At 40.4% G+C, this 26857-nt stretch overlaps 1 protein-coding gene across 13 annotated transcripts in view; it reads left to right on the top strand.

Annotated features, from left to right (window-relative positions):
* Positions 1 to 110: 110 nt before the first annotated feature.
* Positions 111 to 26857, top strand: part of DST (dystonin) — a 289028-nt gene continuing 262281 nt past the window's right edge. For 3 of the 13 annotated variants that reach the window (XM_064707534.1, XM_064707535.1, XM_064707548.1), the window contains exons 1-3: positions 111 to 417; positions 850 to 911; positions 16415 to 16603. In XM_064707534.1, coding sequence (XP_064563604.1) covers positions 237 to 417; positions 850 to 911; positions 16415 to 16603 — 432 coding nt within the window. In that variant the 5' untranslated portion in view covers positions 111 to 236. The remainder of the gene's footprint in view (positions 418 to 849; positions 912 to 16414; positions 16604 to 26857) is intronic. The other 10 variants (XM_064707532.1, XM_064707549.1, XM_064707537.1 and 7 more) reach the window with 7 other exon arrangements.

Consider the following 26857-nt stretch of genomic DNA (forward strand, 5'->3'; position numbering starts at 1 on the left):
GCGGCTGCTGCTGCTGCTGAGTCACGGCCTGAATCCCATCCCGCTCCTCCTCCTTCTCCTCCTCCTCCTCCTCCTCCCCCGCGCCGCCGCCTCCCGCCCGGCTGCCGGCTCCAGCAGCGCGGTGCCGGCGGCGATGCCCGCCCCGCTGCCGGGGGGAGAGGCTGCCCGGCGCTGCCCGGCCCCTCGCCGCTCGCCGCAGACCCGCGCACGCACAGGGGCAGCCGGGCGCTTGAGCCATGATCGCCGCGGCTTTCCTGGTCCTGCTGAGACCCTACAGCATCCAGTGCGCCCTCTTCTTGCTCCTGCTGCTGCTGGGGACCATTGCCACGATTTTATTCTTCTGCTGCTGGCACCGCAGGCTCCAGAAAGGGAGGCATCCCATCAAATCCGTCTTTTCAGGTCGCTCAAGGAGCCGAGGTAAGAGACGCTGCCGCTCCCTGAGGGCGGCGGGGGGTGTCCCCGGCCCATCCCCGGCTTTGTGCCGCCGGAGGGCCGCCGTGGCACGGTTTAGCCGGGCAAAGGCTTTAAAGAAAATTCAAGCCGAGCCCAGGACTGCGGCAGCCTTGTCTCCACCCATCCCTCAGCGAAAGCTCGGCTAGAGGGAGAGAGGTGAGAGGCTGGGAAGCCCCCCAGCCCTCCCCGGTGTGTCAGAGCTCAGCAGAACTTTATGCCCAACTTCTCCGCGATGAATTAAATATAAATGCCGGGCGGAGCTGCCGGCTGTGCCCGAGGGGCCAGAGCCGTCCCGGAGTGTGCGCCGGAGGGCGAGCGGCGGGGTAACCCCGTTAGCCGGGGCGAAATGCCAGGTGCAGCTGGTGGAGCCTGTCTCTCTTTCTGCTTCCCTTCCAGATGCTGTCATGAGAACTCATCACTTTCGCTCTGAGGTAATTTATTTAGCACGCAATTTCAAGGTCAGAAGTTGTTCTCTTTACCCGAGTACCTATTGTCGTGGTCTTTTGTTAATGAAATCACCTAGCAAACTTTTCATTTTGCATGAAAAACATAATGTCCTCTTTCATCTCTTGGTTTGGTTTTTTCCCTTCCCAACACAAAATGAGCTCTTCATCTGTGTTACCCTAACGGGCCTGCCGATTCGTGTCATTCCCAAAGGAATTGGTTACTTGGAGGAAAGCTGTGCTTACTGTACGTGCCAGAGCTCCCCGTGCCCAGAAGCAGCCCTGAGCCCAGTTATGGACTGGCAGTAAGTGCGTGCAGAGCGCTGGGGCTGGGGCTGCGGAGCCCCTGCTCCTGGCTGTGCCCACAGCCCCACTGCGCCCTGCTCCCGCCAGGCAAGTTCCCTGCCAGGGAGATCCCAGAAGGATCCAGACTACAATCCTGCTTGGCAGGGACCTCGGCGTGTGACTTTGTATTCAGAGGTCAGGGGAATCAAAACTCTTACCATGCCAGTGCTGAAAGTATAACACAAACCCCAGTCACTTCCTAGGGATTTGGATGAGGAGCGTAATTGCTGGGAAAATATGCAAAATAATATTTGTTTTAGTACCCACTTTGTTTCCATGCTGCCCTGTAGAGCTCCTGTCTAGATATTTCTCTTGCCTGGTTTCCTGCTATTGATTTAAGGCATATCTTCATGCCATTGCCTATTATTCTGAAAGCCTTGAGAGACAGTTTTGCACCCAAATGATATTTTGTTTTAAATTATTTTCCCTTACCCTGCCGTGGGTGTGAAAATTATCCAATTATGACTAATGTTTTCAAAAGTGTGCATGGGGTACATTTTTGCAGCATGGTTTGTATTGGCAATTAGTTTTAAATTCTCAACTATTTTGAAATTTGTACACACCATCACAAAAAGAGGATGCCATAGGGAGTGTCCTATCTTTAAACCATGAAAAGCCTGAGTTTGTTGTTCGCCAGTGCTCCAGTAAAGCGAACAAACAAATGTGTACCTTTGGAAATCAAAATATTTTTTTGCTATTTAGTTTATCCAATATGAAATGCTTGGTTTCCATGTAAAATTCACTCAGTCCTGAGCCTAGATGGAGATAAAGTTTAATGTTTTGAAATATGTATCATCCTGCATGGTGACACTTCAGAGGGAAGTTGGCAGAGTAATTTATTTTTATTGCTTCAGCATGTGGTTATTTGTTTATCATCCAGTCAGAAGCAGATGAATTTAAAATATTTCCTAGAAGCTTCCATTAAGTGAAACATACTAGAGTAACTGTTATATTCTTTCATAATTTTCTGTATTTTGTTTAGATGGAGTACTACAGCTAGTAGTCTAAAGTGCTCTTTTAAATAAGTGGTAGAACTGTTTTTCCTTTCATTTTCTGATGAGACTTTTGATAGAGAAATGATGACTCATTTGACATCATTAAATTTTCATTTTCCAATATTTTTTCAAGTAAAATGTTATTTTAATGAATCTAATAGAATTCATTAATGAAAAAACTACAGGCATACTTCCAATAAAAATATTGGAAACATTATCTGAAGCAGAATTTGACATTCTCTATCTATATCATCACAAAACATTACGCATTTCCAACTGCAGTACAATGTTGATGAAAGCAAAGCATGATACATGAAAACATGGGCTTTGTATAATCCCCCCACCCCCATAATGAATGTAATATCTCAGCTCCAAGTTTTATGGCACAAGGTACATCTGCTAGCTTCCACCATGCTTAGCTGTTTGTCAGGTGTAGTTATAAATAGTGTTTCTTAATTAGAATAAAAGATAATGAAAAACAGGCTGATAGTAAATAGCAGTGGGTTGGCATTCATCTCCTGAGAGCTGGGTTCAAATCCGACTTCCATCACATGTGAATGTGCAGGTGGTCTAGCAGCAGTGCACAGAGAATTATAATTGCCCTATCTACAGAGCCTTGGCAATTCCTGCATGATTGACTGCCTGCCAGGAGAGCCTTATATTTGGAAAAATAGATGTGTGCAAATTTATGTTGAGATTCTTTGCCACAGCCACAGCTCTCATGGTGCATGCCTTCATTGTCCATATACAGTGAGAACTCTTGAATCCTTTTCTTTTAATACTGAACCACACAATAAAAAACAAGGCTGCGTACTATGGGAGGCTAGACACAAAATTTGAAAATGTATTTATGATCTTTTCAGCCCTTCTGTTTTGGGTTTTATATGCCACTGGTGAATTGAATCCACAAATAGCTCATTTTTGTGGGCCTCGATTTTTAATGTCTCTGCAAAACATGCCTCATTATTATACATCAAAAGTCTATGCAGATATTGCTTATATAGAATGAACTTAAACACTTGACCCCCTGCCTCAAAAGGAGGTAAATTTGCATCAATCATTATGAATATAAAGTAGGTGAAAGTCTGTCTTTGTTAGAGGTGCTTAACAACTGAAAACATTAACCAGGAACATGTGAGAATTTCTTGAGATAATACGATTGTCTCCAGCTCCCCACTAACACTTGCTACCATCTGAAGTTTTTCAGGCCTAATTTTTAATATCTTTTTTATTTACAGTCCTCAGGTTCATTATGACTGTAACTGCTCTTAAGATTTTTCCATTCCCCAGGTACTACAGAAATTCAATGAAGTCACAAAGGAATCACACCCAGAATAGTTAATGTTCCTAATCTCAGGGAGACCTAGATATGCCACTACTTTAAAAAGAAAACAAGTAAATTTCCAACAGAAATATTCATTGCTACATGACACATCAGACTTTGATGTAGTTGTTTGCACTACTCTGTCTTTATTTTGAGAATCAGTTGTAGAATGAAATATCTGTGCTAAACCAAATCCACACCAAAATAACAGTATAACTCAGTGAGAGTTTTACCAAAATAGGGACTATGATTAATTGTTTGGCCTATTATTATTACTATTATTATTAATAATAATAATGATGATGATAATAATAATGTAACAGCCATAAATGATTCCCTAATTTTATTATTTTTGTGCTCTTTGTAGAAGTTGTTTTTTTCATGAAGCAAAAGAATTTTCTCTGAGTACTTTGTGGGCTTGGGCTTGAATCCTTTCAATGTTTATCATTTTATACCTTAGGAAGAGGTCTGAAAGTCTCCTGTACCTTTCAATTGAAAAGCATTGCTTAATGTTTTGGTGTTGCCACTTGTGATTTAAATTTCTTTCTGAATTAGTTTTCCTCATAGTTGAAGCCTCTGGAGTCACTGGATTATGTGAGATTTTTACCTTCAATTAAAAGGGAAGTAAGCTTCTAGCCCTTAGGCTGGAAGGAATTAATCTGAATGGTATAATTCTTAATGTCTTTTGATTTGGTGGTAAGAACTGTTGAAAAGGAAGGTTCTCATTCAGGATCTATAAATGGTTGGGTTTTATGAGATTGTGAAGGGATTATTGGGCTAATTGCTAAAGTAGCAGTTTTCATGTTATTGAGGAAAAATGACCAGATTTATAAATCTTTTGCCAGAAATTTTCTCTGAGTTTCACAGTTTTCCTTTGCCTTACCTTTTATGTTAGGAACTGAGGGGATCAGTGTCAGTGAGTAGTCACACACAACATGGTATGACTTTGTATTTATTTAATTTTGACTCATATATTTTGGGCAAGTTTTCTGTGAATGCTTCCACTGAGACCTACAGGTTGAAAACTACTAGGAAACAAATCAGTACAAGTTTTACAGTCCACTGTAAATTCTGACTTCACATCACCCAGGTGGGACTAATCACACCAGTAAGATAAATAGGAGTTGACACTTTGTGAAAAGACTCTGTGAGGGCTGGCAGTGTGTGTTAACCATGTCTGTAGCAAAGGAATAACATTTGGTGGTTTAAGTTTTGCAGACCCCACATTTTCATTTTAGTACACTGAACAGTTGCTACAAGGTTGTATATATCCAGTCTATTTCAATATTTTTATTGATAACATGGATGAGGGTATTGAGTCTTTCACCAGTAAATCTGCAGACGACACTAAGCTGGGATTGTGTGCCAATCTGTTGGAAGGTAGGAGGGCGGAGGGCTCTGCAGAGAGACCTGGAATTGTTGAATGGATGGGCAGAGTCCAATAGGACGAAGTTTAATAAATCCAAGTGCCAAGTCCTGCATTTTGGCCACAATAACCCCCTGCAATGCTACAGGTTGGGGATGGTGAGGCTGGACAGTGCCCAGGCAGAAAGGGACCTGGGGGTGCTGGTCAAGAGCTGACTGAACACGAGCCAGCAGTGAGCCCTGGTGGCCAAGAAGGCCAATGGCTCCTGGCCTGTGTCAGGAATGGTGTGGCCAGCAGGAGCAGGGAGGTCATTCTGCCCCTCGGCACTGGTGAGGCCACACCCTGAGTGCTGTGTCCAGTTCTGGGCCCTCAGTTTGGGAAGGACGTTGAGACACCTGAGTGCATCCAGAGGAGGCAACGAGGCTGTGAGGGGCTTGGAACACAAACCCTGTGAGGAATGACTGAGGGAGCTGGGGGTGTTTAGCCTGGAGAAAAGGAGGCTTAGAGGTGACCTTATCACTCTCTACAACCCCTGAAGGGTGGCTGTAGTGAGGGGGGTTGGTCTCTTTCTCCAGGAGCAACTGACAGAATGAGAGGACACAGTCTTTAGCTGTGCCAAGAGAAATATAGGCTGGATATTAGGAAAGTTTTTTTATGGAAAGAGTAATAAAGTACTGGAATGGTATGTCCGTGGAGATGGTAGAGTCACCATCCCTGGATGTGTTTAAAAAAAGACTGGATGTGGCACTTGGTGACATGGTTTAGTTGAGGCGTTAGGGCATGGGTTGGACTCGATGATCTTGAAGGTTTCCTCCAACATTGTGATTCTGTATTGTTGTGACTGGACTGGGAGTGAAATAATTCGTCCAAAACTGATGATATTTTTTAAGACTAAATGGATTTTCTAAATCATCCATTATGGTACAATGGGTGCAAAACTACAGTACAACAATCTCCAGTAAATGTATATATTACTTTGTCACCACAGATGCCCAGAAAGTTGTTCATAAACTTATCCGTAAGTGTACCTTTGCCATAATCATGCCCCTTCTGAAGCTGATTGTGAGACAGTTGCCTAAAAATATGGTTCTAGTTATCTTACAAAACAATAATGAATAGTCTTTGAAGAGTTGCACCATAATTTATCCTGAGCATTGCAGTTATTTATAAACTGCTCCAGATATGTACAGCTCCAGTGAAAGGAGAAATCAGCAGACCCTCCAAGCTGAATTTGAGTCTTCTGTTTGATCAGAGGGAGTGCATCCAACAAGCACAACAAATGTGCAGGACTAGCCAGCAAAATACATTCATTCACCTATTGAAAGGATGTTTCATTGTCTTTACAGAGTTGAATCAGCCTGAAAATATTTTACCTTTGTGTTTGACATGATTTCCCTCAGGATGTTTAAACTATTTTTCCATTAGCTGTCTAAGAGTTAAGAAACAGGTTCAAAGGAAAATAAATCAGAGAAAAAATAAATTGTTTTCTTAGCTGTATGAGAGCACTTATGTATAGGAATGAATGGAGAGCTATAAATACGGGTTACACTGTATAAGCACAAACATTTTTCATAACATATCAAATAATGTGGCCCAGACAGAGTGTGCCACACTGAGCTGTCACAGGACAAACTAGGTATCACTGAGATTAGGTTTACTATATGTCATCTGTCCATCACTCTTTGTCAGCTTTAGTCACAGCAGTGCTGCCTTTAGGTAGCCCACGAGCATTGGTCTGTGCTGGGGAGCAGCCTGTTCAGCAGTTGTATCACCAAATAGATGGCATTTGTCTGGTTGCTGCAGCCAGACTGCTCGAGTGCTGAGTTAAACTAACTCCAGAGGTGTTAACTTGGGTACTTTTAGTCTGTTCTACTATGTAGTGTACAAATTCCTGATATATTTATTTAGCCTTCTGGTCTGCATCTCTGCTCTGGATTCTGATGGTCTGCAGAGCTTTGAAATGTTGAGGGAATCACCTCTGAGCTCCACCAATCACCTAAAAAGTACTGACATTGTGTTATAGTCCACATCAGTGGTCTGGCATGGTCCTGGGACCTGCTTTATAAGTGAACACATCCTCATGGTTCTCTAGGAGGACCAGGAAAACCACTGCATAAAGATCCACTACCTCATAAAAGTTCTTATTTCTCTTTAGTTTCCCATTAATATACAATTATGCCAACAACCTTATGGCTATCATGTAAGTATTTAGACATCCATGTTTCTCACTATGTACTGCTGTCTCTGGAAATGTGGGTTTTAGATGAGCTGCAGTTCAGTTGGGCTCTGCCATTTGAGTGCACCCTCCCTGCACACACGAGCAGAACCCTGGTATTAAAGGGATGCAGGGGGATCACAGCTTGTGGCCATCTGCCTGTTCACAAACACATTGTACACATGTACAGAACGGGAACTTCTAGCTACTCTCTTTTGCCCTAAACAAACCTCAGACTGAAACCATGAATTAGAATAGCTGAGGTCATACTTGCAGTGAGAACGTGTATTACCACATCTCCTGCAGAAACTGTTCTTACACAGACAGAAGGGATCATGCAGGGCTCCATAGATCACACCCTGCTCAGAAAAGCCTAATCATCTGCACTGATTTCTCAGTTATTGCAGCTAGATTATAAGTGTGACAGATCAGGTTGTGGATGTTCCTTCAGAAACAGATAAGCTCTTTAGACTGAGGGTAATAAATGTAAGAAAGCATCACCTGAACAGGGTAGTACGACCCTTGGGGTTGTGGCTGCTCCAGGGCTGTTAGATGTGTTTTCCTTGGGCATGGAAACCTGACTCACTCTCTTCCATTCCCAGACTGTTTTATAGAGGCACCTTTGATATGCCAGGGAAGAATGTGCAGAGCACAGGGTGAAGTCACCTTGATGTTTTCATGTAGGATCTGATTCAGCTGAGCTGGCTTTTTGGGGCCTGGCCATGTCAGACGTGAGAGGACACCAGACAGAGCTGCAGCTGCACACCCTGCTCCACATGCTCTGCAGCCCAGAGGGGTCTCAGCTCTGCAGGGTGGGCACATGGGCCCCTCCTGGGCTCTGCAGGGTGGGCACGTGGGCCCCTCCAGCCTCCTGGGGCAAGGACTCAGCACTGTGTGGTAGAGATGCTTTAGCATGTCAGGCTCACAGTGCAGACAGCTGATCTTGGCTCAGTGTTAGCAAAGCTGCCTTGGTTTTGAGCTTGTTCCTTGTGCTTCTGGATCCGCAGCCAGCCTGTGTACTTGTTATCTGGATGCTTGTACCCAAAGTGTCTGAGCCCCTGCTGGGCTGCCTTGTGCCCTAGTGCCTTGCATCAAGGAGAGTCAGAGCTTTGCTGTTCCTGACTCATCAGTGGGAATGAAACATGAGCAATGGCTGAAGTGTGAAAACACCATATCAGCTACAGAAACTAACTGCACTTGATGTTTGGGCAAAGACACTTTTCTTGCAAGTTGTGCCAATGTCCTTATCTCCCCTGTCCACTCAGCTGTTTAAATATGGCACTCTGCTTCAGGATGGTGGGGTAGGTAGGAGAGCAGACTGGAAGTGAAACACAGATCCCACAGGCTTAATTGATGATTCTATAAATTGATAGCACAAGTTATACTGAAATACATAATCATGTCAGGCCGAGGTATTGTATTTATCCTTCTTCCTTGTTCTAGAAAGAACAAAACGATACAACCAAGTTCTCTTCTGATCTGCCTCCACTACCTTCCTTCATGTGAAGGTAGGAGTTGGAAAGTGAGTTTGTAAAAACAGCATCCCCTTATGCAGCCCAGCAAGCTCACTGTAGGCATTTACAGATTACGGTCTGTAGAACTGCTCAGCTGACCTAGTGTTGATGTCTGCTTCAGGATGTGCTGAATGGTTCTTCAAGCCCCACTGAATGTGTCAACTAAATTTTTTATTGGTGATAACAGGCAGCAAAGACTTGTTCAGGTATGTTGTTGGTATCTGAATCTAGTTATCTTAATAGATACCTGAATTCTAGCCTAGTTAGCTTTGTATAATACATTCCTGCAAAGTGTCTCATCAGTTATGCATCTATTTTGCAATTTAAAAAGTACAGACACATCTTCACATGCTGTGGAGGGATATATTCTCTTACCAGTTTGTGTTTCAAACAAGCACACCAGAGAAAAGAGAGGAATCTCTTTGTATTAGGTGTTTGGCAGCACTGCTATGGTTTAGCAATCTCTTCTTATTCAGCTTCTTACCGTATTTTTAATATTTAAAGCTAATTTCTTCTGGCAGATCCTTGATATATACTGGACACTGCCCAAGATGAGGAGACATGAAGAGATGGAAAACAGAGGAAGCAGGGCTGGAAAGGGGACACGCTAGGGGAATGTGCTAGTATATTTTAAATAAAACCTTCCCTTGCAGACCACTGATCAAGCAGTACATTGATTTTTTTTTGTTCTTAAATAATTGTTCCCTTCCTAGGGAGGCTTGCAGTGCCCTGAGGTAACAGGGAAGGAACTGGGACAAGGCATTGCAAAGCTGCTCTGGAGAGCTGCAAGCCTTGTCAGAGAACGATGGGGCTGCCTGGAGAGCGGGCCAGCCTCTGTGGCTTACAGCTTTAGACAGGAAAGAGAATTTAAAGGGTGTCTTGAGGCATGACTGGGTGTGCCATTTGGCTGTTTGCTTGCAGATCATCAGATTTTCTGATTGTTACAACTTACCTGTGCTTTGATAGGAACCCTGACCTTATAACAGGAAAACCAAACGTGTCATGTAAAACAGCAGTGTTAATTTAGCGTGGGTTATTGGACACTGCATCTAAACTCACACCTAAACCTAGGGGCTCCTAAATGCAAGGACTCCTATGTATTTACATGGGGGGGCCTGATTAGGAACTGGAAATGAGATTATTGATGTTCTATTTCATAAACTCGGCTAGGAAAGTAATCTTGTTCAGGTTATGTAAAAAGCAATTGCTTTAAATGCCTTTGAACATGTGGACTTATCTTGGAATATTGCATGTGCCAAATCACAGTCTTCAATATCTGAGAAATGGTTCCAGCACTGCTTAGAGTTTAGATTTTATAAGATAAGAATAATATCTCCTAAAATAAACATAAGGCATGCAAAGCAGCATCAGTGAAAGCTTGCTAATGAGGGAGTGGAATGAGAAACTGAATGTAAAATCTTATATTTTAGGTTTTAAATCTGATTCTTTATAGGAGTAACCCTTTGTAAGATTAAAAAAATTATCAAGAGAACCACACAAATAAAAGGTTGCAGTCTATTTTTTTAGTTCTGATAGAGTCAAAATAGAACAAATACAATTGTATCCTCCTTGGGTGTTAGTGAAGACACTCAGTGAGTGTAGGTAATCCTCCTGTGATAGAAAATTTACACGTTACATTACTTAGCAATCTTTTTTATAAATATCTTGGAGAACTTAGCTTGAATCTTGGATTTTGGGTGGAACTTGCAGAACTGGCAGTTAAATAAATGTTGTGGGGTTTTCTTTGGTTTTTTGTAAACTGATGATATTTGGGATGGAAATCTCTATGGAAGAGGAAGGAGGGGAATAATGCAATCTTGGCCACTTTTTAATTTAGAACTTTTTTTATAATTCAGATGGATAGATAGATATATGCATATTTATACATATACATATATGTTGTTCTATGTAGCAGAAAGAATCTCAAATTTTTCTCTTTCAGTGTGCAGAGGAATTTCATACAATAAAGTTAATTAATTTAAACCTGCCATTTTAGTTGAAGTAGGTTCTCCAGCTCTAGGATTTAATTATATTTCAGCCTGTCTGTAGAACAGCTGAGAATGCCAGCATCTTGAGAACGGTTTGATGCTGCTCATATAAATTTCTGCAGGCCCTAAGATGCTGTGGGTTGTGGAGACATGAAAGCTTCCAAGATTTAGACAGGTGGTAACTGGCAATTTGAAGGCTACTTCTTGAGGCCATTAGTAGAAATGGTAACAGATGACAATTCTCATGCACATACAACCACTGTCAGAAACCTTAAAAGGTGGAGCACAAATCTGGATATCGTATCTAAGCTCCTTTTGGGTTTGATATTTATTAGTGCACCTTCATCTACAGGAATTACTCAGATATCTGTAAGGACCTTTGCAAACACACTTGAGTTGTGCTGTCACTGAACTGTGGCCTAATGCTAGCCAGCACTTTCTCTGTGATTTGCTGAAGTTCTGCCAGAAGGCAAGCTGGGCTGCAGTCCAGTCCCCACTGAAGTTAATGCAAAGATTTCTGTTGACTTCAGCTGGACATCAGATAATGCACTTTTACCTCTATTGATGTTAATGCTTACTGACTCCAAAAACCCATACTGGCTGCAAAGGTTGGGTCCCAAGCTTGGAATTCTGACAACCAATATATTCTACATAAAATACTTATACACTGGAAAAAATGAAAACTGAATATCGCTTCTTATCAAGCACAAAAATAGAGATAACATATGATGAAGGCAGTAGGGCTAGTAAAAACTAGAATGGAGAGGAGAAGAATCTGGTGAATTAATACAATTGCACATTGAAAGAATGGAGGAGTCAGAGATTTATATCACTAAAGCAATAATGCACACATGGGGTAGCACTGATATATTCATCTGATGCTAATAAAGTATCAGACAAAGAATTAAAAATAAATACAGAAAAGCTAAGTGAAAGAAAAAGGTTCAATACATTATTCAATATGTTCTTATCTGTAAATTTAAATAAAAGTAAAAACTAGGCAAGTTTTAAGGCAATTTAAAATTCCTATTTTTATGAGGAATGGATTAGGAATGAGAATAAGCAAAAGCACAACAAGGATAGCAGAGTATGATATCTTTGGTTATAAAATACAGACCATATTGAAGAAATGGGGCAAATAAATACTCATGATGTTGTTAACAAATGCAAGGTTGAGTACATTACAGAGAAAAGTCTTTAGCCACATTGTAATTTTTAGGTTTATGATCTTCAGAAAGGGCTTTTAGAATGACTCTCAACAGTTCAGTGAGGACTACTTTCAGATGTGTAGCCTCATTTGAAAGGAGATGGGAAGGGAAATGTTTAAACAGAACAGAAAAACATGTGCTACTGTTATATATATCAGTATTTATAAGAGTACTGTACAGAATTATGGGAATACATCAAGAGTGATATCCGTGAAAGAGGAAATGTGAAACTCTCATAGGAAAAAAAAACTGATGGAAGAGAACAGAATGATTTCATGTAGATGGAGAAAAATAAAACGAATTCTTACAATAAAATATGGCATGATGAATACCAGATTGGAGGCAGACCAAAACCTAGTCACCACGGGTCTGATCCATCCTGTTTAATTTGGATGCTCATAGTATGGATGTGTGTGAGTGAAGTGATCAGTCTGGGCTCTGGGTATGGCCAGTGGAGAGAAATAGATGCTGTGAGAGAGTGGTTCCCTCACCTGCTTTGGTGGCTCAAAGGGTAACCTGGGGAGGGGATGTCTGCTGAATTTTGGTCAGAGAAAACCCACACATGTTTCTATAGACAAGGAATTAGTCACTGAATCAGAGCGGTGAAGTTAAAACTTGGATGGATGAGGTATTTTTACTGAGCACCTTATTGTGAAAGTAATTTTACTCAGTGTGCTCTGGCATGCTGTGGCCAGGCTGGCAACGTTCATCATCGATTTGGGTATAAAGATAGACAGAATAGGTTCTTTCAATATTATCACACCCCATTCAAGAGGAAAAAACAACCAAACAACAACCACAACAACCCAACTAACCAAACAAAAAACCCCACAAACCAAAGCCTCCAACACTCAGAGATTTAAAAGGATGAATTTCAGCTAAAAATGTTCATCTCTCCAGCCTGCTTCCTCATACAGAAAAGCTCTCTTGAGACCAGGTGAACTAGCCTTTGGCTCTGCAACAGCCTCCAGAGACACCTCTCCATTCCTGTTTGCTGTAGGCTTTGATTAGGAAGATCACTCTTCCTGGATTCCAACAGACTCTAACTGGAAGGATACACATTAATGCTTTTGCAGAGAAGATAATTCCAGGTTCAATTGGCCTTGTGTCTTCCTCTGATATGTCTAAAACTGGTTCTGGTGGTCATATGAGTTGTTTCTTTAAGGAGGATTACTTTAGTGTAAATCTTTGTGCAGATATTTTGGTATTTAGAAGACAGGTTTTCTAAAAATACATGTTTGAAGTTTTGTTTGGTTTGCCTTGTTGTTCAGAATTTTACAGCGCAAAAATGAGTCAGGCAGTAGGTTCTGGGAATGAGCAACTCCCTCCCAGCACAAAGAACAAGACAAGGTTTTCATTGCCCAGTGACACAGCATTCACATGATGCTGGAAATCACAAATTGCTTTATGTGTTAGAGCAATGTCGTTGTAATATCCCTGTGATTTTAAAATCTCCAGCTTTTCCTCAGTGATTTGGGCTCAGGTGGTGTACTGTGCTTCCCTGAGCATTTTGTAACACTTTTCTGCTCATCTATGAGCACTGACTTAACATCTAAAATACAGCTGTCTTTGCCAAACAAATATTTGTGTGATTTCCATGGTTTTTATTTTGATTGCTGTATTAATATGATGTTTATAATTCTGGACTAAACTGAGGGATAAATGACACAAAAAGCTTCTGTTCATTTTACTGTTTAGAAGGAATCACCAGGCACCCTCATTTTGCACTGAGCATAGGAGTAGCAGCTTCCATATGTTACATCACTTTTGCCTCCTGTCTTCATTTTTGATTACCAAATTTTGAAATTTTCTGGATTTGCCTGTTTGCTCTGGCAAAGTCCCATTGCAGGAATGAGTAAGCATTTTGGGATTTGGTCTGAGGACTCTGCCCTTGTAACATTATCTTTGTAGATACAGAATTAATTTTCCACCTGAAATCATGATCCTCTGCCTTTATCACATTATAATCCTCCTCACAGCAACTATTTGTGATACTGCAGGCAGATTATGACTTCAAGGGAAGAATGAGCCTCAGCAAACAGAAGCAGATGAGCTCTTAAAGAGATAAAGGTCCCATTTTCTTGCTAGTAATAAACCACAAAAGTAGAAAAAATACAGAAAATATCAAAGCAAAACATTGTCTATAAACAGATTTTTCTGGAAATCACAGGTGACTTTTTCATATTGAAACATAAGAATCAATAAACCTAGACATATTTTGAGGTGAAGCCACTTGGTGAGACAGACCCACATACTTAAATCCCTATTTGGCATGTATTTCTAAGCACTTTTAGAGCTGCTTAGCTTCTATCAAATTCTTCTGTTACATAAACATACTTTCCCGAAGAGTTTTATCCAGCTAATGGGATGGGAGTGTGGCGAGGGAGCAGGGCAGGGTATATCACAAGGCTCTGGCCAGTGGCCCTCACATAAATAAACCACAATGCATTTAACATTTAGAAAATCTATTCTGATTTCAGAACTTGGAATAGATTTGCTTTATGTTTTGGTCTCTTGAGGAATATTTTCACTTGCTATGGAATAATCCCTGATGCACACTAGCATTTTTTCCTAAAAGGAAATTTCCAGGAGCAGTAAGCCCCTCTATAGCAGGCTCCCTGAGTTGTGCTTTTCCCTCTTATCCCGAATAGTTCCTAGTCCCACGTTGAATGATACATTGTAAATATCTGTTAGCTATTTCACAGCATGGAAAGAAAACAGGACAACAAGCTTTCCTGCTGCAATAGTGTGGCAGAGTCTCAGATTTACATCTGGGAACGTTTGGAGAGCCTCCTAAATCTGCACCGAGCTCCTGGCTGCAGCGGCTCCCACTGCACTGCTTGCTCTGGTTGGTATGGGCAGGTCCTGCTTCCATTCAGACACAGGGGGTCTGTCCTTACCTAAACTCTGAGTGGTTCCATTGCTTCTGTAGAGTAGGAGGGATCATAAAAAAGACTCAGGAAACGTTGGCTGTACCTTTGCATCATGTGTATTGCACAGCCCCGATGCACTGCAGACATGAACCTCCCAGACTGACTAAGTAGATTTGGGCTCTATTTCTGTCCCTCCTCCCCAGCGCTCATGTGTAGAAGGTTGTTCCCTGGAAGTTACTTCACCTTCCCTTTTTACTTCCCTTCAGCCTTTTTACATCATCTGTTGCATGCAATGTTATCTATAGCAATTACTAGCATGTGTATGTAAATGTGTGTTTGTGTCTTTTACTCATTTAAGGGTATATTTACTTGATGTGGAATGCATTTAAATAATGAAGATAGCTGTTTGTCTGTCCATCTGAGTGTCAGGAGAGACACTGTCTTCCCTTACAGACTCATGAACATTAGTGGAGGAAATCCAATTTTCACAGAGCCATACTTTTGATTGTTTCAATTTACCAACATAACAGCATTTTAGCAGAACTCTTCTGGGCAGATTTCCTAATTAAAACAATAACAAAAAAGGCAAAACAAGCCCCAAAACCCAATAGCTAATGGAAGGGGAGAGCAAAAGAACAGCAGATTTATATGGAAATGTACTGCTCCCACTAGTTTTCTGCTGGCAGGAATTCAGGATATTTAGATTCACAGCATAGATTTCTGCAGTTTTATCTGAAATCTAACCTCGCAGAAGTTGGATTCTAAAATGCTGGCTTTGTTGCATAAGGACTTCAGCAGGTATTCTGCTAGAAGAAAAAAGAAAGTAGAAAATTAGGAATTGTTGCGTCTATTCTTGGTTTTGAAAAGAAATATAGTCCTTAAACTGCAGACTGTCACTAAGGGCAGATTTGGCTCACCTATTCTGAAAGCTGATATGACTAAGTGAATGAATATTTACAACCTGGCCAAGTTTAATATCAACCAACATTGTATTCAGTACAAATGGCCCTTGTCAGACTTGTGCATGCTCATGAGGGACTCGGTGAAATGAGAGAATGCTCATTGTAAATGCTCTGCAGGTAGCAATAAAGGGATAGCATTATACATGTTGCCATTAAAGGAATGAAATTCTGTAAGGCCATGAGCCATTCTGGATGATGCTCAGAGGTTTTCCCAGAAAGCCTCTAAAAAGCATTTCTGAAGGGCAGCTTTTCCTGAGTTTATTAATTTGGCCAAATATACCCATATTTGTGAGATGATATAATTGTTACCACCTATCACTTTTTCTTCACTTTCATTCTCAGGAAAAAAGCCCACATTTTCAGCCCGTGCTCCCTAAAACCATTTCTCATGAGGCCAAGAATTAACCTGGAAAATTTTAATTATAAATTTTAAATTAGAACTTCTTAGTTATAAATAACTAAAAGCGTGAGCTTACGAAGAAAAGCACCAGGAGTTAGTGCCACTGGCTGTGTCTGTAATACAGATAACTGAGCAACATAAATCAGATGTGATATTAACAGCACTTGGCAGCATCCCTTTATTGTTACATGCAGTATATATGGGCATTATGTTAATTTAAGGTGAGCATGCCTGTACTTTGAGCTGTTAAGATCCAGTGTGATGCTGCAGTTGTTACACAGCTCCATTTTGGGAGATGCCAAGCACAATGATTCCTTTTCTCTTACAGGGCTTTAGATCCAGCCCTCGGCATGCCAGAAGACGAGTAGCACCTCGCCTGGAGGAAACACAACCCATAGTGGAAGCTCACCACCTCAGTGAGCAGGAAACTTCTGTAAGAAAAAGGAAAATCAAGAAAAGCAGCCGAGTCCAACCAGAATTTTACCATTCTGTTCAAGTCACCCCAACTCGAAAACCTGTAAGTATTCTACCTTTAGGGATAAATAGCACTTACTGGTATAAAAGCACTTATACTTAGAGACATGTAATATAATTCTAATTTTTGGGCTATTCATATTCTCTTCCTCAATTTAAAAACCTTTTCAGTGCTCATATTCAGCAGCAAATCCAAATAAAATTTTATAAGACTGTATTTAATGTTGATGCATAACTCTAAAAAATAATCCTGTTCTGAAGAGAGTTTTTTTAATTTTGATTTTTAAAATTTATCATTTAGACTATAGACTATAATCAAGTTGGATATTAAATTTTACATTTTTATAGTGATATTACTTAACAGATTTTTATAGCAAATGTGCATTTTATTTAAATTTCTTAGATTTAACAGAGATCTATGTGCTCAACTAAATTTATTTTAAATATCATTACTAGATTTAATTTTGAGATCTCTTCTACTTTATACCGTGTTTACAATCCTTCTGCTCAACAAAACTTAAATCAAATCTCATGATTCTTTGTTCCTCAGCTTGATTTACACACAGTTATTTTAATACTGATAACCTACTTTTAGTATAGAAATATGACGGTTTGTTGGGACATGTAGTTCCTAATGTAAATTTGCATGAAGACCTATTCTGTCCTGCAGGCATAATGCATTTCTCTTTTTAATGAGCTCATTGCTTTGACACATTTTCTGAGGAGCTTTTCTGTGCCATTGTTATGGGGCTCGAACAACTTTATAAAGTCAGTATTATTAAAGAGGTAATTATTGAGCATACCCTAAACCAGATTATCTTGAAGTTGCTGGGACCTACCTGAGCCTTCCTAGACTGGTGTTAACTGAGCACCAAGAATTATCAGTGAGCTCTGAAGATGGTTTGAGGAAGAATTCCTTAGTGGAATTACATTGCCTGAGAGAACAAGCAACTTCTGCAAAGAAAGCCATGGCCACCAACAGCTGCCACAATTTTTACCTAGTATCTGAATTTGTTTCTCTGCTTTCACTTCACTAGTCCCCATTTTCCTCTTCTCTCATGCTTCTATTTATGGTTTATTTAACACTGCTCATGTTTTTGTGTTTAATTTGATATGATTGGTTTGTCTTCTACTCTTCCTAAAGGATCTGCTCTCACTTTCTTCTCAACCATCTCCCTTTCACTGCCATCCTATCTCTTTCTTTCTAGACTACTTTGTCTAGCTCTGTTACTCATACTAAGTCTCCAGCCTCCCACCAGACTCCCTCACTTCATTATTCAAATTCAGGGTCCTTTCCCTGCTTTGTTATCCTTCCTTTACCTCTTTCATCATCAACTCTTATTTTCCATACCATTCTTCTTGCTGTTTTTTTTTTTTTTTAAATTCCTTTTTTTCTTTGTATTTTTTCCATGGTAGGCCCATGCCAAGGGTAAGCCTGCCTGTCACTGCTGAGGCTGTAACCAATTGCCACTGTTTACCAACACTGGAAAAAGAGCATCAGTGCCACTGAATTCAAGAGCTAAAACTGTAGAAATGGTGTAAGCAGCAAAACAGGTTAGGAAGAATGGATTAGTTATGCTAAGAAAGCCCTACTTTTTCCAAAAGTCAGTAACATGTCAGGGATTTAAGGATCAGAAAAATAAAAAATATAAGAATAGAAAATGTGCAGTGTTACTATGTACCTTCACTTTTGTAAAATTTCATGTGTCTGCTGTGTCTGAAGAAGATCTACCACTGTGTCCTAGGGTGTCCTAGGTCTCAGTGAAACAATAATAAATCCCAGATTTAGAGAAAACTTCTCTCAGCGCTGTCACTGTTATGCCACTTCCTTGAAATTGCTTTTGCAGTGTATCTTTTATACAGTTACATAGTTCTTTTGATAGCTTTTCATTCTACAGCCTTGATGAGTGCACATTTCTACCAAAAAAAGAATAAATTATCTTTATTATACTACAATCCAGAAAACATAAGTCACCAATTTAATTTCTCATGGACATTGTAAGTTATTTTGAGTGTATTATTAATGCCATGGTGACAGGGTGAGTAAGGTTTATGCCATTGCCATGACAAATCACTGCAGTGTTGTGAAGTTCCAGGCAGTCACCAGGATGTCCATCCTGCAGTTTGTTACATCTTCATCCCACTTAGTCTCAGTGTCTTGAAGCTGAGAGACTTTTGACCTTCATCTTTGTACGGTTTTACATGATTCAGTGCCAGAAATGCTCTTGTTAATCTGCATAACTTCTTTCCCCTTTTTCCCCCTGACATTCCTAGCTCTGCCCACTTGAACCACTCTAAATAAATAATATGTTGTCTTGATGTTAACATTATGGCCATATTCTGCTGAGTCATCACTTGAAAAAAGTTCTGTATGATGTCTGCCAACCAGAAGATATAATTTCTCCTCATAAAACAGTTCTCCTTTTTTATTTTTTTCCCTCCTAATGCATTTTTGTCCCCTTTTTTTCTGACAAGAATGGTATCTCCAAAGTAACTATAAAAGAACCTTAGGGAAAGCTTTTCCTTTGCTCCAGCAAAATTTAAAGTCCTGAGATATGTTAGCCTGTTTTGTTGTCATATTGAGATATATGCATAAAGACTTTTCAGATATTTCATTTAAGGCTCTGGTGGATATTTAGATGCTAGGCTTTCTTATTCTTGCTAAGTTTGACTATTTTGTATTTGGTTGGTTTTGTTGTGTCTGAATCTTGTTTTGCAGTTTCCTAGCTGCTGCTATAATTATCTGAATTTGCTTGTATTATTTTTTACTTCCTGCATAGCAATCTGAGATCTTTCCAGTATTGTTCCTGATCTTGTCAGAACTAAATGAGTTGTAATTGTTTGGATGGGAGTAATCCCGCTGAAGACAATAATTACTCCACTTGAATATCTGCATGAGGAGATGTTTGCAGAAATAGAACATTAGTTTTCTCTGAAAATGTAATGATTTTTTTACACCTTCCTAGTTGTTAATGGGGATATTAAATATATTTTGTGCTAATACTGATCCTTGCCAAACAGTTTATAAGCCATTTTCATTTTTATTTATCTTATTCTAGTGCAACATGAACCTAGTGCTGAGGCTTCCCCTTGTAGGGCACATTGTTATGCCCTCCAGGTCACCCTCTCATTAGTGGCTGTATTATTTGTGCTGACATTCTCTATAGGTGACAGCTTTGCTTCAGTTTCTTATGGAGGAGAGTACACATACCTGCTACTGACTTGTGCTTTGCACAGTGGAGAAATCTTGAGAACAAACAGAACTGTGTTTTTTAGGCTGGTGTGATTGCATGCAAATCAAGGGAGTGTTTCATATTGCTCCTTTCACAAACTGGGTACCTGATTCTGTTAAATTTTCTGAAAGTGTGGAAGGATGTGCAAACATCTCTTGTTGTGAACATGCTGCTGCCTAGCAATACTTCTCCAGGGCAGATGTTAAACTGAGGGTTCTTATACAAGCATTTTGAAAATACTGTCTATATTTTAAATAGTGCTTCTGCTCTGAAGCAAAGTATAAAATGCTGCAAGTTATTCATAGGTGGCCTTGAGTTTGTGTAAACAGATGTGGCTCTTGAGTTGTGGGGTCAGTTGGGTGTACAGCTCTGCCAAACAATGTTTGTATGACCATGAACATAATTGAAAAGAGATGATGTCAAAGCAGCATCTTTTGACATCTCCATTGTTAAACGATTTGAAGGGCTCCTAAATGACTCATGCAGCTTTATTACCGGGATTATTTACAATCATGACATGTAGTACCGAAATCTGCAGTTTTGTTTGTCATGATCACTCCAAGACATGGTAGATGAGACTGCAGAGACAGGGTGATAAATAAACCAGTTTTCTTCACTTTCAGATGTGAAAGCCCTCTTTCTACTCAAAAGCCTTGTACTTTACACACACCCAAAGATCTATTTTGCCCCAGAACTGTAGCAACACCGTGTATTGAGGTGATTACTAGTGAATATTGTTACAAAGAAAAGTATCTCTGAAATAACCTACAAAGAATAAACTGATGACAAACAATAATCTCAGAAGCACTGCTGATTTTAGATTTTCCTCAGGGTCTCCTAATTTACCTGTTTCTAATTATTTAAGGACTGGCCTTTGCTGAAGCAATTTAGCTCCTTAGGAGTGGGTGCAGCATCACTATAGGTCACTACAAGGAAAACAGAGAAAGTTCAGATATCTGGGAGGTCACATGTGAAAAATTCCCAATGTGGACAGCTTCATTTGGCTCCACTGAGACTAATGCCATGGCCAAAGTGAAACTTGCACTATGAATATCCTGATAAAGAAACCATGAAAACCAATTTTGATCAATTTTTAATGCATGTAAAACCATAAACTGTCTCATTCATGGTCTTTCCAGTTATCCTGGTTTACTTATATGTTGTATTTAAGCCTTAAAACTTATGGGAAAATCAGTATTAGAGTTATGTCTGAAAAATACTTAGGAGTTTTTTTAAATATCTGATACCAAATAATTTATAGAAGTTCCAGAAGTCAAACATTTCTGACACCTTAAGAATATTTGTTTCATATGGATAAAGTTGTTCTACAGGGCCCTTTAGGAGTTTTTAATGTCTCATTAAATAATATTAATTTCATTAATGTCCATTTATTCTTACTCTGATGTTATGTACTAATTTTCCAGTACCACTATGTCCTTTAGATGCTATTTGAATGTCCTAAAACATGAGATGCAAATATTGCCCATCACTCTGCCCAGACTTGGTTATTTCCAACTATTAGCTATTTAATCTATAGGTTGCATTAAATCTTCTTTCTTTTGGAGACGTCTGCTCATGCTGGATTGTGTCTCTTGTGAATTGCATTTAGAAGCAAACTTGGCAAAACACTACCATGCCATCTTTCACTTTCAGCATTTTTATTAACATTATATCAATGTTCTCAAACGTATGGCAGGGCTGTGAGCTGTCAGATTCTGCACGCACGTGTGCACACACACACACGCATGTGCCCGGGTTCTCTCTCAGGACAATCTGAGCACAGCCATAAGGAACAAACACAGGGAACATGTGAATCCATATAAAAAGAGAAATAAGAACTGCATTTTTTTCATTTTAAAGACAGCTATGGTTAAGCCTGGCATGCAGCTAAACACGAACAGCATCACAGAGCTGTTTGCTCACTGCCCCCAGTAGGATGGGGAAGAGAATAAGAAAAAGGTAAAACTTGTGGGTAGAGAGAAGGTTTAACCAGACTGAATAGGAAGGGAAAATAATGAGAATTATGAAACAATGTACAAAACAAGTGATGCCCAGTGCAGCTGCTCAGCACCCAGCGACCAATGCCCAGGCAGTCCCTGAACAGGAGGCTGCCACCCTCAGCCAGCTCCCCAGTGTTGTTGCCCAGCACGATGCCCCATGGTGTGGAGCATCCCCTCGGTCAGCTGGGGTCAGCTGTCCCAGCTGTGTCCCCTCCCAGCTGCTTGTGCTGGCAGGGCAACATGAGAAGATGAAGAGTCAGTGCTGAAGTGTCAGCCATGCTCAGCAATGACTAAATCATCAGTGTGTTATCAACATTACTCTTGCCTTAAACCCAAAACACAGCACTGTACCAGCTGCTAGGAATCAAAATAACACTACCACAGCTGAAACCAGGACAAAGACTTTAAAGATATTGATAGGGATTTTGATAAGGTCCTGACAGTTTATTAGGTGACTGTTTCATAAACTTTTTAACAAGACTTAAGCATCTGGCCATCTTAAACATTTTTAAAAATATCTCAAGGAACCTATTTTAGGTGCACATGATCTTTGCAAATATGACTATTAATGCTAAATCCAGTCATGTTTGAAATGAAGAGAAAGCTTTCAGTGGCCATTAGGTTGAGTTTGAAGTAAGTTCTTTTTCCAAGCGACTGTTACATCTCTTTTTTGGACTGCTGTGTTTTATGGCTTTTCTTATAGCAAATAACTCCTCACTGACAAATACTTCATAAACACTTTTGCCCAAAGAGTTCATTTTCCCGCTGCTCTTCTAGTTTCTGTGAGCTCCTCCCTTGCTGCCTGCTCCCCATTTCCTCTTGGCTGCTTTTCCCTCTCCACCCTGCAGCTCATCCATTGCGTTACAGCAATTGCCCGTTTCTTCCACTCCTTCTGCCCAGCTCCTGGGCAGTTTAGGTTTTTGAAGGGATTTCTTAAAGGTGTATTGCCATGAGTTTCACTAGGCCCTGGAGGTGATTGCATTCCTATTTTAGAGCTACTTTTTCCTAAAACACAACAGTGATATGTTGAGAATTAGATCTGGGATTTAAAATTATTGTTGTTTTTCCAGTGCTTTTTTTCCTATACTGAGGTACTAGAGCGATTAAACATAGTACAAAAGAAACAAGTTAATTGCAATAGGGCTAATAATTCATAATGCATTAATGGAAAAATGTGTTACACAAGAAATAAGCATAGCAATAACAGTACAAATCTGTATTTAGAACACCTTAACTGATTTCACTGCTAGCTCTTACTTGGAGGGTTAAGGTAATTTGAATAGACCCTGTGGTGACAGGTCATGGTTATTTTGAATATATTTACTTAGATTTAAAGTTACATAGTTGAAAAGAACATAAAATCTGTTATTTTTCTGTACACCATTGCAAGTTATTCTGTAACTGTGGGCAAAGCCCTCTAATATAGCAGGATTTTTCTTGCTAGGTGAGCTGATTTCATACCATTTTTATTTTGTCTGAGCCAACTTTCATTCCCAGGGCAAATGCTTATTTAGTGAAAATGGGATGAGAGCTTAAACCAGTCTAACTTTCTTCCATTTAAAGTGTTCAAAGAGGGTCAAAGTGCACCCTTCATCCTTGGAGCTGAAGCTCACTTGCTACTAATTTAGAAGTGAATGAGAGAAAATATTATTCAAATGTTGTATCTAAGAAACAGAGTTGTGAAACTCTGGCTTGAAAAATGTTGGTTTTTTTTTTTTTTTTTTTTTTTTGCGGCCACCCTTTTGCCATTATTTGTATTAACTGGGATTATGTGTTCATTGATAAAATTTTACTACATGCATGCAGCATAGCCTCAGTGAGAAATTGAATTTTTAGCTGTTCAGAATTTTTCTTTTATAAATCAGTGTCCTTCTGGGAGAGCTAGTAATAGAAACCTAAGCTGCTAAAATGTGCTAGCAGTCTTAACTGTAAGAAAAAATGTTTTATGTATGTGATTATAAATGGTAAATTCTGTACAGTAGCTGAAAGCTGGTTAAAAAATTAATCAGCTCTGATCTTGTTGATAGTGTTGTTTGCACAACTTAAAATGACCAGTAATTGTCTCACAGATGCATAGTAATTATAGTCTAAATGCAGATGTTTCCTTTTCCTTTACTGCCACCAGAGTCACTCTTCAGAGTTGAATTGTGTAACATCCTACTGTGGCACATAAAAGTACATCTTTATATAGCAAGGGACTCCCTTACCCATTTGTATTTATATATAACACTACACATGGGTATGATGTTGAAAGAATAGTTTGGCAGAGGCAAGTGTTCAGATATTATCAAGCACTGGAATTAAGGTTACACGTGCAGCTGTAATTCAGTGGATTATGCATCTGTGTTGTCATTTAGGCTTTAATGGTGTGGTGGTGTGCTGGTTTTTCACAGGATGTACTCTGCATTCACCACAGGGTGGAGGTGCTCTTAGGATGACTCTTATGTGTAGGAGTTCTACTGCAGAAGTTGTAAAGTGTATAAATGAATAAAACAGGAGATTGCAGGAAGACAGAGGATCTCTTATTTCTTTAAAAAGAGAGAGTGCTGCTTTGGAGATAGAAGGGTGGGCACAGGGACACTGTAAATAAGCTGAACAGCTGGTTTAAAACATTTTTTTATCTTCCATTTTCTAAATGCCTAAATCAAAGCATGTAGCTGGGTTTATAAAAGTTCTTAAACTGCGATTCACCACTGAACTCTGTGTTCAGTGCTGTAGTCTGAGAATTATTGACATGTAATATTAATGGCTCTTAAAAGTCAGATCCCTGGCATCTCAATCTGACTTAGGCAAAAAAAAAATTGACCTCCTGGTTGACTTTGCGAGGGAGTGGTGATGAGAACAAAAACCCAGCCTATTAAATAATAGCTTCTTCACATTGGTATTTGAATAGCATGAAGTAAGTTAAGTTTTAGGGCTCCCCATTGAACTGAGAATAACAAACAAAGTACTGAACAACTGTTTGTGGAGTGAATATCACCCATCATTTGCACTAAATAAGAGCAAGACTTTTATTAAGAAAATTACTGAGGATGTAGTAGTATATGATCACATCAATACGACTGCATTGTAATATACAAATAAACAGGCTGAAGCAAGGCTGCATGGTGAACCTGAAGTCTGGGATTTGGTAACATTTTAGTACTTAACTTTGCAGCCCTAAGAAAAGTACTTTAACAGGAGTGTTGTGTTTAATTTCCCACTGCTGTTAAAAACAAAGTGGAAAAGCTCAGCTGTGTAGCACATTGGCAGGTTTTGACACTTTGACTTCAATATGGAAAATTCTGTTGCATTTCAGGGAGAGACTGATGGCATTTGTATTCCTCATATGAATCAGTAGCGCAGGGGAGGAGGTATGTTTCTTCTAGAGGAACTCTCAGCTATTTGCTAATGGCTGGAGTTGGGGTGAAATTTCCCTTTCCTTCCAGGCTTCTTAGGGCAATGGGCTTGTCTGTGCTCATTCTTCCCAAGTGTGGCTGTTTCTGCCATGTCTCCTCCAACCTGCTGCTGACCTGCTTCTGCTCCTTCCTTGCTGTCCAGTCCTCACTCCTCTGCTGACCTTGGCTCTTCTGCTTTTGCTCTGCCAGTTCTTGTTTCAGTCCTTCATGTCACAGCCCTTCCCAGGTTCTCCTGGTCAGTGCTCTCATTGCTCTGAGGCATTTGTTCCAGCTGTCTCTTTGATTTCTGTGCCTCCCTGTGGCCCCTGGTTGCATACTCCATTCCTTGGCTCTAGTCTGTCTTCTCTGAAACCTTCACACACAAGTTCATACCCTCCTTGTTCATTAAGCTGCCTTGTTCAAAGCCTCTTGCAGAGGCAGCTCCAGTTTCATGCCAGCATGTCAGACCCTGAGCTCTCCCCAGTCTGCTTCCTCCAGCCCTGATGGTCACTGATCCCCACAGTTCCTTGCAGGTCCATTTCTCCTGTAGTCCTTATGCACAGAGCCTGCTGCTCCCTTGAATGCTTTCCAGCTGCAGCTCCCAGACTGCCAGTCTGTCCCTCAGGCTCTCAGTCCCGGTGTGTTCCTGCAGCCCTTTCCTGCAGCGTGCTGGTTCCGGTGTTTGTCCTCTCACATTCACATCACGGCTTCTTCCCCTCCCGCTGCCTGCGCGACTCACGGAGAGCACAAAGCAGGAGTCTCCTGCCTCAGGCCTGGGCCTGCCTTGCCCTGCTCTCCATGCCTCTTGTCCACGCTGCCATCAGCCTGAAACCATGGCCAGCAATGATTAAATGCAAAGATTAGTTTTTCCTCTGGATCTCCAAGCTGGAATCAGCTCCTTGGTGGGGATGGTAGGTGTCCCAGCTGTGGAGGTAAGAGCTGTGAGGGTGAAATTTGCTTGGTCATTCTGTGATGGTGGCGAATTGGTGTGGCAGATCTGAAACCCCTGAGAGACTCTGTTTAGGGGGTGCCAGTATGAAGGGATTTTTCAGAGATGATACATTGAAGACATTTTAATTGAGACATTTGTGCCCTGTTTAAAAAAGTCTGGCAAAATAAATTGGTAGTTACCTGAACACTAGGAATAGTTAAATCAAGCTATCTACCTTTGCAAAGAACTGCTAGCAGGTGAGAAGAGACTAAAAGTTCACTTGCTCAGCAAAACCAAAAGAAGGTGAGAGGAGATGGGATGCAGGCTATGAATACATTGGGGAAGCGAAAAGGTTATTTAAGGAAATGAACATTGTTGTTGCAAAAATCCCCTAAAAAGCCAGGAATAAGGTTGAGGTGGCAACTAGAAGATCACTTGTAATCAAGACAGCAGGAAGTTCAGCAGTTTTCCTGTCAGAGTAGAGAGATCAAACACAAACTTTAAAAGCTTTACTTTATACTCCCTGATGCCAGGGATAGCAGATGATATTTATACCTCAAAGACTTATCACTCTGACAAATGTAGACAGATTTTTAACAAAGATGGCAAAAGACTTATGTCTAGCTTAAAGCATATTCATATTTGAAGTATCCATCCCAAAGTTTACAGTCTTCTCAAAAAAGATCACTGGGATTATTTTAGTCTTTACAAATAACTACTGGATGTTTTCATGATCTTGCTCTCAGGCTTCTCAGT

This window comes from Zonotrichia leucophrys, chromosome 3, assembly GCF_028769735.1.
Source record: "Zonotrichia leucophrys gambelii isolate GWCS_2022_RI chromosome 3, RI_Zleu_2.0, whole genome shotgun sequence".
NCBI classification, from domain to species: domain Eukaryota; kingdom Metazoa; phylum Chordata; class Aves; order Passeriformes; family Passerellidae; genus Zonotrichia; species Zonotrichia leucophrys.